The 17,855-nt window shown below is 39.0% G+C and overlaps 1 protein-coding gene across 1 annotated transcript in view; it reads right to left on the bottom strand.

Moving 5' to 3' along the window:
• The window catches only part of MYRFL (myelin regulatory factor like), a 137,079-nt gene that overhangs the window by 66,180 nt on the left and 53,044 nt on the right, over positions 1–17,855 (bottom strand). The window contains exons 11-13 of the mRNA XM_078150345.1: positions 16,304–16,504; positions 9,348–9,456; positions 5,308–5,420 (exon numbers count right to left, since the gene is read on the bottom strand). Coding sequence (XP_078006471.1) covers positions 5,308–5,420; positions 9,348–9,456; positions 16,304–16,504 — 423 coding nt within the window. The remainder of the gene's footprint in view (positions 1–5,307; positions 5,421–9,347; positions 9,457–16,303; positions 16,505–17,855) is intronic.

Below are 17,855 nucleotides of genomic sequence, written 5' to 3'. Positions count from 1 at the left end.
CATGCCTGGAATATAGTAGATGCTTCATAAATGTTTATTGATTGAATAATTGAAAGATTCTCTAGACCTCGTCCTTTGATCACATATTCAACAAACATGTCTCCAAAGTCTATAATTTGCACATCACTTTCCTAGGTGCTAAAGGGACATCCTCAGCTACATAAGATGGGGCCCTTACCTGAAGGAATTTGTAACACAGCACATTTCAGAGCAGCCCATACTGAACATTCCTGGAAGAAGTATTCTGCTAAAAACAACCACTCATTCCTTGATTACCCCTTGCCACATGCCCCACCCAAGCAAGGTGCTTCTCCATCACAAAAGTCTTTCCTTTGCTACCTAGACTGTCAAGAGACTCGCGCAAAAAGGGTCATCAATTCATTTCACTTGGCAACTTTGAGCTTTCTTCCCTTTTCGCTGTTATTGTTCAGTCATTCAGTTGTGTCTGACTCTTCTTGACCTCATGGACCACAACAGGATAGGACCTTCTACCCTAGAGGCTCACCTTCCAATGGTATGTCTTTCGTCATTTCAGTACTGTCCATGGGGTTTTCCTGGCAACAACATTAGAATGGTTTGCCATCTCTTCCCTTATGCCATCCCAATCTTATTCCTTGACTTTGGACAGAGGGCAACTCTCTCAAGTTCTGGTTTGCCCCCTTCTCCTGGAGACAAAGCTGTCAGCACCCTTCAGGGAACCACACAGAGGCATAAGGCATATGTTACATATGCCAAGAAGGAGGTAACTTTCAATAACTTCATGTTATCTTTTAAGGTCATCACTCTGTGTCAGAGAGGAAAGAAAACAAAGCCACCTGGCATCCACCTCAATAGCTATCTCCTCTAACTTGGCATGATCTGATTCACAATCTATAAACTGTAGATAAAACTGAAATTGAAAAAGCAATCTACAGATAATACAAAACCAGCAGTTCATGAAATGGCCTGACTTTGGGGGAGAAAAGAAAATGCTTCCATATAGACTCGTGCTTTTCATTTATCATTTCCCAGAAAATCCTTTTTTAAAAAAAGGGCAGGAAGTCTAGGTATTCTAGCCTATCAGTCCTTAATCTGCACTTTCCCATTCTTTAGGTAGACCTCATCATTAATGAAAGACATTCCAGAGTAAGGCCTACATCAAATACATACATGCCTGCAGTTGAAGCCAAGGCAGAAATTGAGGCAGCAGGCTTTCCACAGACAAAAAAGTGGCAAATATAAAGGAAAAGGGAGTAATTGCTTGTTATATTTATCACTACAGCAAAGTGGAAAACAACATGAGTATGTGAATTGTCAACCCAAGGCTTTATTTTTATAACAAATAATGGAATGTCACTTTGGCTTGAGCCGGACACAGAAAAGTCTGAAGACTTAGGGATGTATTCAGAGCCTTCTCCCTTACAACTTTTGGTTTAGCTGTAATTGTTGTATTTAACATTTTTATTAATAGCTTGAATAAAGGCATGGATGGAATATTCATCAAATTTTCAATGACACAGAGTTGAAAGAGGTAGCTAACACACAGGATGACAGAGTCAGGATCCAAAAGGATTTTGACAGGCTAAAGCATTCAATCAATAAACATTTATTAAGCACCTACTATATGCCAGGCACTAAGCTAAACTAAGCATTGAGTTGAAACTAATAAAATGAATTTCAGTCAGGATAAATGTAAAATCACGCACTTGGGCATAAAAAATCAATTTCACCCATACAAGATGGAGAAGGCATGGCTAGAGAGCAGTTGTTCTGTTAAAATATCTTCAGGTTTTTAATAGACTACAAGCTCAATATGAGTTTGGCAGTGTGGTGAAGCAGCACAAAAAGGCTAATACAATCATACTTATTAAGTGGGACAAATCTCCCGGGAATAGGACGGAGGCGAGAGTCCCACTCTACTCTGCTCTGATCAGAACTCACCTTAAGTATTGTGTTCAGGTCTAGGTACCATGGTCTAAGAAGGATATTGACAAGTCAGTGAATATCAGGAAAAGATCAATCAGCATGGTAAAGAGCCTCGAGTCCACATCAAGTAAGTATAAGTTGAGGAAAAAGGCATTAGATTGTAAGTTCCTTGAGGGCAGGGGATGTCTTTTGCCCTTTTTTGAATCCCTAGTGCTTACCATAGTGCCTGGCACGTAGTAGGCACTTAACAAATGTTGATTGATTGATTGATTGATTGAAATAGGCATGCTTAGCCTGGAGAAGAACAGAAGACTCAGGGGAGACATGATAGCTATCTTCAAGTATTTTAAAGTCTGCTATGTGGAAGATAGAACAGACTTTTTCTGTTTGACCCCAGAGACCAGAACTAAAAGCAGTGGGTCCAAGTTGCAAAAAGACAAATGTATGTTTAGTATCAAGAAAAACTTCCTAAGAATTAGAACAGTCCAAAAGTGAAATGGGCTGCTTAGACAGGTGATGAGCTCCCCCATCTTGGACATCTTTATATCCAGGATGAAAGTCTACTTATTAGGTATGTTATAGAGGGAATTCCTCTCATATATAGGCTGACCTAAATGGTCACGGAGGTCCCTTCCAGCTTTTCAAATTCTGTGAATCCAAATGAGGACACGTAACAGAGGGAGGGGGTCCAGAACGTAGGTATCCTCTGGATTCCCTAATGTCACCTCACATGATGTTGCCAGCTAGAGGGAGGTTGGTTCAGGATGCCTTTCTTGATAAGCTTATCTTTCCCCAGGCTTTCATTTGCCTCAAAGGCAGCTAAGTGGTACAGTTTATAGAGCACTGGGTTGGAAGTCAGAAAGACCTGAGTTCAAATCCAGACTCAGACACTTACTAGCTGTATGACCCTGGGCAAGTCACTTCACTCTGTCTGCCTCGATTTGCCCAACTGTGAAAAGCATATATTAATTTCATTTATCTCACAGTGTTGTTGTGAGGATCAAATAAGATATTTTTTAAATGCCTTAGCACATAGTAGGTGCTTAATAATAGGTACTTTCCCCTTCAAAGGCTTATTTACCTTATTTAGATCTATAGGTACATAAATTACACTTTACATTTATACACCCTCCTGCTTATTGGAAGCCTGTGTTTGCCTAGGGGATATGATTTTTATAGCAAATCTTTTTTGCTTATGAGAAAGTCAAACAGGATATGTTCCCACCCTTCAATGTTCCTCAGTTTGTGCTGAAAGATAATGTCTCTCATCTCTTTAGTGAGGTGAGACTTTTTTCTAAATCCCTATCCCCTCCAGAATTAATCACATAAATAACAAAATAGATACTACCAGGGTTTTTGTTTATCATCAAATACATGAACATGCTGTGATGGCAGGAAGTATACCAGGTATGATGCAATCTTTTTATGGAAGAATATGAGTTTTCCACGGAGTGCGCCCTATTCCCCCACAATGAGAATCCTTGGGAGATTATGCTCTTGTATGAGAAGTAGGTAAAGATTTGCCTACTTCATATGCCCATGTAATTTACTTTGATACTCTGTCCTAATTAAATGCTTTGCTATTTGGTTTATGGTTCATCTCTGGTTTCTTAGTAAAGAATAATATAAATAAGAATTCAAGTAGTGTTTGTATAACTGTAATTACTCATTACCTATACTGTTCATATATATATATATATATATATATATATATATATATGTATATATACATATACATATACACGCACATATACATACACTAATTACCTACTGTTCCTTGGGTAACAAGGGGTGACAAAATTGAGGGGGGTGCTTGTTAAATAAATAAAGCATAAGGGACTCTTTTCTGATATTTTTCTTTCTAGACAGAATGAGGTTCATACTCACCAAAAATCTCCTGGGGTTTCCATGGGAAAATTAAAGTGGTAGACCTTTGATTCTATAAACTCCCTAAAGTAAATCCAGGTGAAATTTGAATGTGGTTAAGATTAAGTAAGTAACTAGAGATCAGAAAGAGTTAGGGAGAAAGAAACAAAAGTTTAGAGTTAGAGTAAGAACAATGCTACCTCCAGCTGCTCCTAATTTTGTAGAAGTTTAGCCTTGATGACAAGACACCTCAATGGATTTCACTCTCTGAGTTTAAGTTGCTAAAAACACCAAAAATCTTCCATTTCTTCATGTATTTCCAATATTAATTTAATTTAGCCTGGCTGTGACTTCTTGCTCAAATGACATTCAAACTCAGTTGGAGCAGGAATTCTGACCAATGACCTTCCCTATGTTCACACTTAGAATCATAGAACAGACTTTTCAGGTCATCTAGACATAGAATCAGCATTCAGAAGGACTCTCATTAGACCTCTAGTCTAACCCATCGATGATATCATCTCTGACAAGTTGAAGGTCTCTAGAGATGAGGGGTTCATGTCTCCATCTTCTGAGGAGGAAATCCATTCCATTTCTTATAACTAGAATTGCTAGGGAGCTCTTTCTCATTCAATTACTTTTAGACTGAACTGAAATTTGCTCTTTGTAACTCTCACCATCCCTTGTTGTATTCTGTGGGCTCATCAAAATAAGCTTAATTCCTTTTGCACATGTCCACCCCTCAAATATTTGGAGACCAGATTATTCCCACTACCATGCCCCAAGTCTTATTTTAGCTAGGCTAAACGTCTTTTCATGGATCTTCATTATAGCACAATTTTGAGTCCCCTCCCCAACCCTGAATGAATGTAGGCAACTAGGATACACAATAGATAGAGCCTTGGGTCTACAATCAGGAAGATCTGAGTTCAATCCCAACCTCAGACACTTACTAGATGTGCGACTCTGGACAAGTCATTAAATCTCTGTCTGCTTGTTTCCTCAACTGTAAAATGGGATAATAACAGCACCTACCTTATATATAGGACCATGGATAGAAAGCTGGGAGGGACCTCAGCCATCAAATCCAACTGTTTCATTTTACAGACGAGGAAACTGAGGTCAAGACAATGAGAGACTGTAACTGATTATGAAGGATGCTTCTTGGGGAACTCCAAATTGTTATGATTTTATTTATTGGGTTTTGCTTCTTTTTACAAATAGCAAATAACCTTTAGCAATGTGATGACCAGCATCCATGTAGAGGAGTTGGCGTGAACCTACTAGAATTTTCCTCAGTTTTTTATTAGAGACCCAGGTCCAAGACAAGTGCTCCTTCCACCATGACATACCAGCTTTCATAAAAGTACATTTATTGGGGCAGCTGGGTGGCCCAGTGAATAGAGTGCTGGCCCTAGAGTCAGGAGGACCTGAGTTCAAATCTGACCTCAGACACTTACTAGCTGTGTGACCCTAGGCAAGTCACTTAACCCCGATTGCCTCCCAAAAAAAGCACATTTGTTTGGGGATAATTACCTTATCAATCATGAGGAAGTCCTCTAATTTCTCTCCATTTTCACATGTAATATCATCAGCTTCTCTGACTGCCCTGGGTAAGATCTCTTGTACCTCTTGGGCTATCATCCCTGCTTACAGAAAACAAAACAAAACATCAAGTTTAATAACACTTATGATCTTGAGAAGTGAATTCACTGAAATACATGCAGAGCCGGGGTATGCGAGAGCCAGCTTGTTACATTTTCAGTCTGAGCATTAACACCTGGAAATCTGTAAATGCTACAAATCAGGGCTTGATTTATTGTTGTGGATTGTCTGGTCTTAAGAAAGTAATGGAGAAAATGGTAATAATGCAGATTAAATTTTAAAATGGGTCACGTGCATTTTTTTTCAATGAGCCACTGGTTAAACATTTACTGGAACATCCCTGTACAGAGCCCAAGGTGGGATGGAAAACAGCAATACAGATATTAAATTCTCTGAAAATAATGGAAAGAAGAGCTAACTCTTCTGAGATTTACTACCTCAGTCTAAACTAAAACCTTTAAGTATGGATGCCATTCCCTAGAGTGAAGGAGTGAGAGAGGGAGAGAGATACCACCAAGTGAGCATCATTCTGTTTCTCAATGAATAGGAATGTAAACATTCTCATGTATATCCTTTGGATAGCTGATTCCCTTATCTCATTCTGCCTGCTTTGGTTGAAATGAAATAAGCTTATTTTCCCCACAGGAAGAACCTATAATAGGCTGAAGCAAAAGGATAATAATAATGATAGTAAATATTATTATTGTTATAGCTAGTATTTATATAGGATTTGAACTCATGGAGTCCTGAAGTCAGGAAGACTCATCTTCCCAAGTTCAAATCTGGCCTCAGATACTTACTCGCTGTGTGACCTTGGGTAAGTCACTTAATCTTGTTTGCCTTGGTTTCCTCATCTGTAAAATGAGCTGGAGAAGGAAATGACAAACCATTCCAGTATCTCTGCCAAGAAAACCTCAAATGGGGTGACTAAAATGACTGAATGACAATGACATAAAGTGCTCGCTATGTGGTAGACCCTGCTAAGCACTTTATGCTTAGATCTCATTTGATCCTCACAACAACCCTAGGAGGTAGGCCCTGTCATTCTCATTTTATAGATGAGGGAACTAAGGCAAATAAGGTTAAGTGACTCGCCCAGGGTCGGGTCAAAGAGCTAGTAATGGCTGGGGCTGGATTTGAACTCAAGTCTTCCTGACTCTAGGCCTAGCACTCTACCCACTGCACTCCTGGGAGAGAGTTCCTCTCATCCTGTGAAAACCCACCCATGAAAGGCTGGGGGGTGTGAATATTTTTAATGCTTTTGCTCTGGCTGTTCCTGGCTGTGGTTTTATCATTCCAGTAAGAGGATGGGCACTTTTCTCCATTTTCTTAGCCAGATGAATCTACCTATAATATAACTATAAAATGAAGGGGTGAGACTCAACAGTCCTGAAAGTCCTTTCAAGCTCTAAATCTATGCTTCTCAGATCCTTTCATCCTTTCACTGCCCTGCTCTTAGACCTTTAATGACTTTCTATTGCCTCCGTGGCATTTCTGAAGTTCATTTAACCACAAAACATTTCCGTGCTTAATATACAAGGTGTCCCGAAAGTCTTAGTGCTGTTTAAGCTTAACTATTTAGACTTAATATGAAATCTCTAGCTGCACTAAGACTTTTGAAACATTTTATTTATTAACAGAAAAGTTACTGCAAAGATTAAGAGCTAAAAGGGACTTTAGTGGTCATCTCCGCCAACCCTTCATTTTACATATATGGAAGTGAAGTCCTAGATGTCAAGTGGTTTCTCTGGGTAGAAAGTAACAAGCAGGAATGGAACAAAATCTCTGACTCCAAATCCAGGGCTCATGTCACTGTTTGATGCTGCTTCTGTTTTGGGGGAACCTGGAGACACAGTACACTCCCCAGGCTGAGGAATTGTGAGATCCTGGAATCACAGAACCAGAGGAAGAAGAATTTCAGAGATTGTTTTGGGTATGAGATTCATTATGGTATAATGAAGAGGCCACCATGTTTATAGTCAGGAAGACCAACATTAGAATCCCCTCTCAGACACTTACTAGCTGTGATCCTGGGCATTTAGTAACCATGACCCTAGGCAAGTCCCTTAACCACTCTGGGCCTCAGTTTCCACAGCAGTTTGGATTTTATGACTTATAAGATCTCTTCTAACTCTAGATCTTTACAATTGTATGCTACAACTCCTTCCTTTTACAAATAAAGAAACTGAGGCCTGGGAGGTTAATTAATTTGCCCCAAATCACACAAATAGTAACATCCCAAGTGAAATTCAAACTCAGAACCTCTGACTCCAGAACTAGCCTCTTTTGCAGAAAAAGGGGGAGAAACTAAGTCAATTTTCATGTCCTTCCAAAAGCAATACAGGTATTAAGTATTTTTGATGTATGCATAATTGAGCTTTTTTTTCCCTGTATTGTGAAATTTGGATCAAGGAAATTTCTACCATGAGCCAGAGTGGCATGATCATGGAAAAGGGCTTTCTATGGGAAAGTAGTGAGTTAATGACACAAAATCCCTTTATAGAGATATAAAGTAGGGAGGTATCATCTCCCTTCCTCTTTCTCTAACTGAAAAGTCTATGTGAAGAAACAGGCATATTTGAGTTGGAAAAGAGACTGGCCCGACTCCATCTTGACCTAGGATATAGTGCCAGCCCCACCTAGGGGGAGGGAGGAGGGACAGCAAGAGGGGAGAGGAAGGAGGAAAGCAGAGAAGAACTTAATCTACTTCTCCTTTAATGTAATTATATTTCTCCTATTCTAAACTCTGCTCTACTTGTCCTTATGCAAAACAAAAAACAAAAACAAAAAAAAACCACTTGGAATCCATTTACATCTGTAATCTCAATACTGCTGTTGCCCCCCAAGATTCCTCCAGATTAGCATGGTCCTACCCACTTCCCTACTGATTAGCTTGACTAAGTCATAGTTCACAAAAACACTGGCAGAATTTTCAAATTAGAAAGCCATTGTTTCTGGGGGAAATTGGGGTTGTTAGGAGAGTTTTTCCATATCCCTTCTCTCTTCTGTTCAATCTTGGGCCCAACTCATTCTTCATTTACATTTATCCAAGATACATCCTGATGGATGAGCTCTATAGATCATCTATCTAACTAACTAACTATATATATATATATATAATGTGTGTGTGTATATATATATATGTGTGTGTGTGTGTATATACACACACACACACATACATATAATCTAGTCAATAAGTACTCTTCATTCACTAGGCTTTTTCTGTGTGCATAATCTTGGCCAACCCTACCCAAGACTTGATATACATACTGAAAATACAACCTGAAGCACCAGAATTATAGCTCTTCAGGTTTCCAGCATACCATCACTGAGTCTCTAATGGACATTTTATAACCTGATAAAAATGTCTTCACAATGACAGATTTTTCAAAAAATCCACCACCTATCATCAAGGTTGGATTGGTTCATGTCCCCTATCAGAGAAATACCACCAACATTATAGTAAGGTGAATTAATTCACAGTCTACTTTAATCCCTAGCACTGCTACCCTTCTTTAGACTGAAAAGTATAACCACCAGATTATAGGTACACCTCTATATAGGTCCCCTTCCTCCTGTTCCTACCTACCCTCCAAAGTCTCATTGCCTTAGAACATAGAGTTCAAAGACATATCAGCCATCACCCCTACTCACAGTGAAAGCATGAAAGCAAAAACAAAAAAAGATTAGACCTTGAAACAGTTTTTCTTCCTCTAGATTTACAAGTAAAAAGGAACCCTCCACTCAAAAACTCCATGTGTCCTACATGTGGTTTGAACTGAATACAGTGAAATTCTTAACTCTTCCCATTCCAGATCCTTGTGTATTTCTCAAAGCACAGAATGACACACAAGGATATCTTCAACCACCATAGAACAGAAATCCAAAAAAAGAATGGAGTCAAAACCAAAAAGACTGGAAAAAGTAGATTGGAGAATGGATAGAGGGAGAAAGAAACTAAGCTTGAGTACCTGCTTGATGAATATTGTTTATTCCCATTGCCGATGCAAATTCTGGTTTGTAGTCATATTCAACAATTCTCATTCTGTTTATTCTTCGGAGCTGTTCATTTGTATCAACCTAATTTAAATGAAAGAAACCATCAGTTTTCATATGTTAAGATATTTCCTATTCAAGTCAACACTGTGGGCTCTCTGGGAAGCATAAGAGAGTTGGTATATAAATTATTCCTTCTAGAGTCCCAACAGTTTTTTTAAATTACTTTACCCTTAGATTTGTCATACTTTAGAATAAGCCATCTCAAGGGTTCATGTTAGTGACTTCCATTTATTGACCCAATTCTTCACTAGGTAAGAGGTTCAACTTCCAATGTTGAAAGAGCAAAAACCCTACTTGCTCCTTATCCATGGCTCTTATTTTATACTCTTTTCTTTGAACTTGGTCTTCACCCTAAGAGAAAATAGGTTGCTAACTTTAAGGAGCGTTGGTTGTCTTAAACCCCTGTAAAGTTGTAGGGTACCATTTGCAAATAAACATGACTACTTGGCCCACATAGCACTTGCACAATACTTTTACTACTCAAATGAATTAGTGATCTCATAAATATGGAAGTTCCTTCAAGGGATATAAATTACAAACCATCCATCCTTGCCCATTCTGAGCAACCACTGTCATGTGATCTCAAAAGTTCATCCCAAGGGAGCCACCCAACATGCTTGGGGCCTTCCTTGATGTCAAGAAAATGACACCCAGAGTTTGCCAATGGAGAATACAAACTGCTATCAGTTATCCCTTGCTCTTACCATGTAACCAAAACCTCTCTTTTTTCACTCATGTATTTCTTTGATGATGTCATTTACCCCATAATGTACCTTTCTTTTGCCCTCTGATGATACTCAATTTTAATGTTCCATGACTCAGTCCTTCAAAAATACTGATAGAATATCAATATAAAAAAGTCATTCTTTGAGGGAGGAATTTGGGGTCATTAAGAGAATGTTGCTTTTTCCCAAAGACAATCCAACTTTCTCTTCTTCTGTTTAATTTCGGACCCAATTTATTTATTTGCAACATTTATCCAAGATACAAGCTGATAGATGAATTCTATAAGTCATTTACCTAACTGCATATCACAATAGTCAATAGGTATTCTTCATCCACTTGGTTTTTCCTGTATGAATAATCTTGGCCAATACAATCCAAGATATTATATACAAACTAAAAATACAATCCACAGTACTAGAATCATACCTTTTTTCCAACCTGGTAAAAATGTCTTCATAGTGATAGATTAACAAAAAGTAACTCATCACCTATCATTACATCTGGATCAGTTCACTACCCCATTCATCTAGCTCAATTCCTTCTTCCTCTATAAAGCCTTCATGGAGCACTCCGTTCATAATGATCTCTCCCTCTCGGTCAAATTTAATCCTTCTTATTTGCAAACTTCACTTGACATCAAAGCATTATGGTGACAGAATGTACCTGGCCACTTTAAGAAAGGTGAAACTTAAGGGCCCAAGCAGGCCCTGTTTAGACACCAAGCTGAACCCATGAGTTCACCATCAGAACTAAATACCTCCTGGGTATCTCTAGTTTGCCTTTGACCTAGTTCTGCTTCCTAATTTATTTTCATCCCTTGCTTTCTTCCTTGATCCTTGGCTCGGCATGAATACCCTGTGTATACCTTACCTGTCTAAACAGATTTCAATCTTTCTTATCTCCATGCAGCATCAGTATAGGATGGGACTTGAGCTAAAGAAGGTATGCTAGCTCTTCACTATGTCTGCTAACCTCATTTTCCAGTGATTTGATTTCAAAGATTTCAGCCATACCTAGGTTTCATCACCTTAGTTTCTTGGATGTGAATGCTGAAACTGAGCCAGTCTGAAGACAGAGTTCTCTCCCCATAATCTATCATGCAGAAAGCTCCTTTGGTGACTTTCTACAATGCTTCTTGGACCACCTCGAGTGATGGGCAAGCTGTCAGATTAAGGCAGGAACCTGCAGGCATTCATTTTGGGTGTTGTGCATTAACTCCTTAAGTAAATATGTTTTGCAGCAGTTTATCCAAAAGCCAATAAGTCTTGAACCCTAGTAATCAAACCTCCTTAAAAAGTGAACCATTTACATCATTCTCACATGTTCAGCCTCCCAGAGTATGTGAAAGGTTATAGCTCCTTTATGTAATTAGGGGGAAAGAAAACAAGCCCAAAACCAGTTATAGGATTGTAGATTTAGGGCCAAGAGGGATGGTAGAAATGAACTAGTCTAACCCCCTCAATCTACAAATAAAGAAATTAAGGCCCAGAGAAATTAAGTGGTGTGCCCAAAGCACAGGCAGGAAATATCAGGATTCTGGTAAGAACCTTGCTTTTGGAGTCAGGACTTGGGTTTAAATCTTGCCTTTGCCACTTACGACTAACAGAGAAATGCTAGACAAGTCCCATACCCTCTGTGAGACTCAGTTTCCTGATCTGTAAAGTTAAGGGGTTGTATTAGATGGCCTCTGAGGTTTCTCTTCCAATTCTAAATCTATGATTCCATGATGTTATGAAGTGAATCCAGGGAATTTGACTCCACACCCAGCATTATTTCCTATATTCATCATCATTGCAGCCCAGAGCACTTACTAAGTATTTCTCCAGGTAGGCACTAGAATTTAAAAGTGAATCCTAATTACATGGCTTCTAGGGCATGTATAAATAATCAAGCAATGAATAAATTAAACAATATATAATATATTGTTTATATATGTGATATAGTATTTATTTACATAAACATATTGTTATATACATACATAAACAACATATTTCATTTATTGTTTGATCATGAATGTCACACAAATGTACATACTGTACATACAAACATGTTTTATGCAAATAATACAGATATACGTATTACCTATATTATGTATATATATGCAATATTTATACAATGCATGCATGATTATAAATAAGTATAAAATGTATATCTATACGATACCTATGCACGTGTGTGTATAACATTATGTATATAATACATACATATGTTTGTGAACCAAAGAATAATGGTGGTGAGGGAGGGAAACACAAGAGTTTGCATGTCTAGATAGGATAGAAAAATGGATGGAAATCATTTATTTGAGAAAAGCTTCTTGGAGGAGGTTTGCCACGTTCTGGGTTTGATGGCACATTAATAAGACTATGGTAGCTGAAGGTCAATTTTAAAATGAAGAATTCAGTTCTGCCATCTTGGAGGAGAAAGCAATGAGGAAGGAGAATGGGGAAAGGGAAGGGAAGTTGAGGTGGGGGTGGTAAGAAATTAAAAAAAAAAAAGGATCACAGGGGGAAAATAAAGGGTGTGAGAAGACCAGGCATAGCCTGGTAGACTTTAAATTATAATCACAACTCCCTACATTTATGTGAAAAGTGTTCATCAGGGGAGATTTCCCAGTCAAATTATCTAGCTTACAGAGAAGAACTCTTGTCTAAGACTTCTTACACGGTCATTCAGCATGCAATTATTAAGCACTTACTATGCCTTGGGAGCTTTGCAAAGTCCTGAAGATACAAAGAAAGGCAAAAGCAGCCCCTCGTCTTAGGAAATTTACATTCCAAAGGGGGATCCAGCATACCAATAAATAGGTACATATAAGATACACAAAGAGGAGAAGGAAGATAACCAGAGAGGGCAATCCCAGCTCTGACAGTTGGAAAGGCTTCCTACAGAATGTGCCATTTCAGCTATATCTCTGAAGGAAGTCAGGGATTTTGAGAAGAGGAGAACAGTCCAGGTGTAAGAGGACTGAGAAGGGAAATGGCGGAGACCTTTCACTGAATTATAGAGGATGTGGAGGGGAGTAAAGTGTAAGAAGACTGGATTGTGAAGAGCTTTAAATAGGCCAAGCAACTGACTTTATATTTGGACTTTGAGGTAATAAGGACGCACTGTGGTCTCTTGAGTTTGGGAATGAAATGCTTAGACCTACACTTTAGGAATATCACTTTAACAGCTACGGGGAAAATGCATTAGAGTAAGGGGAGACTTGAAGCAGGGAGAACAAATAGGCAGCTTTTGCAATAATCTGGGTGAGAGACAATAAGGGTCTGAACTAAGATGGCAGCTGTGTGAATGGTAAGATGGGAGCCAGACATGAGAACTGTTATGAAGATAGAAAGGATGAGATCTGGCAACAGATTAGATATGAGGATGACCAAGAGTGAGGAGCTGAGGGGCAGCTAGGTGGCACAGTGAATAGAGCACTGCCCCTGGAGTCAGGAGGACCTGTGAGAGTGGTAGGGATTCACTAGAATGTCAAAGAGTTGTCCTACTGATGTCTCCAAATTCAGTTCCCTTTCAAAGGGAGTTACTAGGCTGGCATGAGGGCTTTATGTGCTTTCAGTAAATACCTTTTCCCATATGCATTTTTATAGGGTGATACAAAGGCTGGCCTCTAACTGATGTGTGTGTTTATGGACACACACATCATTGTTCAGTTGTTTTAGTCATGCCTGACTCTTCATGACCCCATTTGGGGTTTTCTTGGCAAAGATACTGGAATGGTTTACCATTTCCTTCTCCAGCTCATTTTACAGATGAGCAAAATGAGCTAAACCGGACTAAGTAACTTCTCCAGGGTCACACAGCTAGTAAGTTTCTGAGGCCATATTTGAACTCAGGAAGATGAGTCTTCCTGACTGCTAGCCAGGCACTCTAGCTGCCCTTCATACACGTGCACACACACACACACACACACACACACACATTTATATGTATAAATGTATATGTACATATATATACCACATTTACCTACACACATACATATACAGAAATATATGCATGTGTATAGCTATATGTCTACATATACGTGTATGTATATAAAACCTTTAGTGCCTGTAAAGGAGCCAGGACCTTGTTGCCATAGTTGTGGAAACCTAAACATAAGCATATTTGGAGGTTTCGCAGAGTGAACTTATACCAAAGTCAAGTGGTGGGGAGGAGAGAGACAATGAACTAGAGAGAAACTTACTCTTTTAGATCAGGTCCTAAGGTCAAACGCAGTTAGCGTGATGTGAACACAGAACTTAGAGGATCTGGGCCATGGATTTCACTTTTATATTGCTCTTGACTTTTCATGGCTCTTTCACATTTACTATCTAATTTAATCATCAAAACTACTCTATGAGGTATGAAGGTCAGATATTATTCCCATTTTACAACTGAGAAAACTGAGGCCCCAAGAAGATAAGAGGCAGACTTGAAGGATTAATTAGCTGGTAGCAGAGACAGGCGTCCTGACTTGGATCTAGACCGAGGCCCTTTCCATTAGACTATATCATCTCTTATTCTGTTGTGCGAATCTTAGTCTTAGATCCTAGACCAAGGCTGGGGAACCTGTGGCCTCGAGGCCGCAGGTTCACCAACAAAAAATATTCTCCTCTAAGATTAAAGGAAAGAGCATGGCACAATCAAGGTATAGATTCAACAAGGGCTAAATAAAGATGGCGGATGTACAGATGAGGAGGAACATGGTGTATATGTGTATATGTATATGTGTAGATATAAACATATATGTGTATGCATGTGTGGGTATATATACATGTGTGTGCATATGTGTAGAGAGACAGAGAGATAGAATTTTGAACTTGGAGCCAAGAAGAGTCAGGTCTTCTGACTCTTAACTAGCCATATGACCATGGGTAAATCACTTTAACTCACTGATCCTTAGTTTCCTCATCTGTAAAATGGGCATAATGATACTTATAATGCCTACCTCACAAGGTTCAAATGCGATAATATATATAACCTGCTTGCCAACTTTCAATGGAACCAGCTTAAACAGACTCATGAAAGCCAATTGTTAGATTTTCAGGGTGAGCACTTGTACCTTGGAAATTGACCAGTGCTACAGATCAGAGCTTGACTGTCTAGACGCAGGAAAGTGACGGAGAAAATGTTAATAATTCAGATTAATCTTAAAATGTAATCATGCATACCTTGGGGTGGGGGACCGGTTGTTAAGCACTTACTAGAATGCTAGCATTCCCTGAATATAAATGTTAGTTGTTATTTTTTGAGGTATGCTTGGGTTTGGGAAATTTACATAACAATAACAATAATAACAGTAAGGTTAACAAAACGTGTTACATACAACATTTTATTTGACCGTCATAACAATCCTATGAAGTAGATGCTATTTTTATTCCCATTTTGAAGACTAAGAAACAAAGCATGAGGGAGTTTAAGCTTAAGACAGGTTGCATAATGGATACAGCACTGGGCCTACAGTCAGGAAGATCTGAGTTCAAATCCAGCCTTGGACATTAACTAGCTGTGTGCCTTGGGGAAAATCTAATTAACCTCTATTTGCCTCAGTTTCCTCATCTGTAAAATGGGAACAATAACAGTACCTACCTCCCAGGGTTGTTGTGAGACTCAAATGAGGCAATAATCATAAAGTGCTTAGCACAGTGCCTGGCACGTAGTAAATGTTGGTTATCATTATCATTATTATTAAGTGACATGCCCAGGGTCATCTAGTAAATGTCTGAGACAGAATTTGGACCCAGGCTTTCCTGACTTTCATCTGTTATGCCTCTACATCACCCTTCCCATTCACCTCCAGCACCCTCAAAAATCCTAGACTTTGGCATGGTCAGTGACCTGCCCAAAGTAATTCACAAGTTCTCTTTCTGGAGAAGTTCTCTGCTACAGCCTCACTGTCACTGCCATTCAAACCAGAGGCAGAGTCCTTGTTTACACCAAAATGGGACAAGCTTTCAGATTTTCAACACAGATGCCTCTCCATTCCCCAACACTTAACGGTTTTTAAACAGTGTATTCTTCTCGAGCCAACAGTCAGAACAAAAAGGCATTGAGTTGAAAGAGGCTTTCTGGAGTGTCAGAGTGTCAGGGACTCAGTGACCCAGCAGCCTCTGCTGACATGTCAGTGAAGGTGCCCTGATCCCACGTCAGTGCTCACCTCTTGGATATTCTGTTTTACCCGGCTGTCAGACGGATGCATGACTGTTCCCATCACTTTCATATTGCCACAGACAACCAGGGCTTCATCAGGAGCGTCTGTGTTAATTCCTACTCGTCCGTGACAGATAACAGATTCTGGAATGTGTCCTCGCTGCCATAACACGTCACTGTCATTCTCAAATTGCCCGGGGTTAGATGCCTGGAAAAAAAAATTACTGTCTGAGATGAAGCAGTAAATGATACATTTTATTCCTTGGATCAAAGGAAGAGAAAACATTTCCTTTTGTTTCTACAAATAAATAGGCTGCCTTGGTGCTCCTGACCTGTCCAAAAGGTGCTGAGACCCTGGGGTCATCAGGGGAATGATTTCTGGTGGCTTCCTTTTTCTCCTTCTCTACTCTCTTAGTTTTCTATGCTTTGAACATGTCTGAGGGATCTAGGTCTATTAAAAGGGTAGATGGGAAGGAAGAATAGGAAAAAAAAAGAATAAGAAAAAGCAATTTTCTGAAGAAGAGCAAGAATAATTCTCTCAACTTAAAAATAATGCCAGAATTTAGGAACTGTAAAAATAAACAGTAAAAAGCAATAAAATTTTTTTGAAAAAAGAAAACAAGTTGGAGATGTAAATAAAAATAACTCTTACATATATAGCATCTTATCCCTTTATATGCACTGCCTCATTTATAAATGACATACAAATATTTAATACTGAAATACTTAATGCCTCTCAAATTTTTTTTCTTTTCATGTTACTTATGCGGAGAATGGAAGAGTATTGAGATTTCAAAACAATTTACCTCCTTCCCAATTTTACCAAGGGCTGGACAAGTCAGATGAATGTCTCAGGGTAATCACCATTTATCGAATGCCTACTATGTGCTGTTGATAATACAAGACAAAAATAGAACAATCCCTGACCTCAAGAAGCTTATATTCTACTAGGGGGAAAGCCATGCATATCCAGACAAATACATGTAAAATACACAGAATAAATACAAAAATAATTTGGAGGGGCACAGAAAACCCTAATAGTTAAAGAGATAAAGGCAGGCCTCATCTAGTAGGTGTGATCTGAAGGAAGCCAGAGATTCTAAGAGGCAGGAATGAGGAGGAAGAGTGTCCCAGGGATAGAAGACAGCCTATACAAAAACCTAAAGGTAGGAATGAGTGAATGAATGGATGGATAGATGGATGAGGAGACAGAATATTATATGCAAAACTAAGAAATACATCAGTTTAACTGGGCCACAAAATGTGTGAGGGGGATTTAAGGTCAGTCCAGAACAAAAAAAATGGAGACAGATTTCAAAGAGTTTTAAAAGCCAAAGGAATTTGCATTTTATTTTAAAAGCGACAGAAAGCCACTCAAGTTTCTTCAGGGAGATTAGATCTGTACCTTAAGAATATTAAATTTTTGGCTATGTGGAGGACGAATTGTAAATGAGAGAAACCGGGAACAGAGAAGCCAATTAGGAGATGATTATAATATTCTCAGCAAGAGCTAATGAGGGCAAAAAGTAGGATGGTAGCCAAGCGAGGAGAAAGATGGA

Source organism: Phascolarctos cinereus, unplaced genomic scaffold (assembly GCF_003287225.1).
Source record: "Phascolarctos cinereus isolate Bilbo 61053 unplaced genomic scaffold, phaCin_HiC Scaffold_1;HRSCAF=81, whole genome shotgun sequence".
In the NCBI taxonomy this organism is placed as follows: domain Eukaryota; kingdom Metazoa; phylum Chordata; class Mammalia; order Diprotodontia; family Phascolarctidae; genus Phascolarctos; species Phascolarctos cinereus.
Note: the sequence above shows the minus strand (reverse complement) of the source record. Positions and strands in the feature narration are given on the sequence as shown.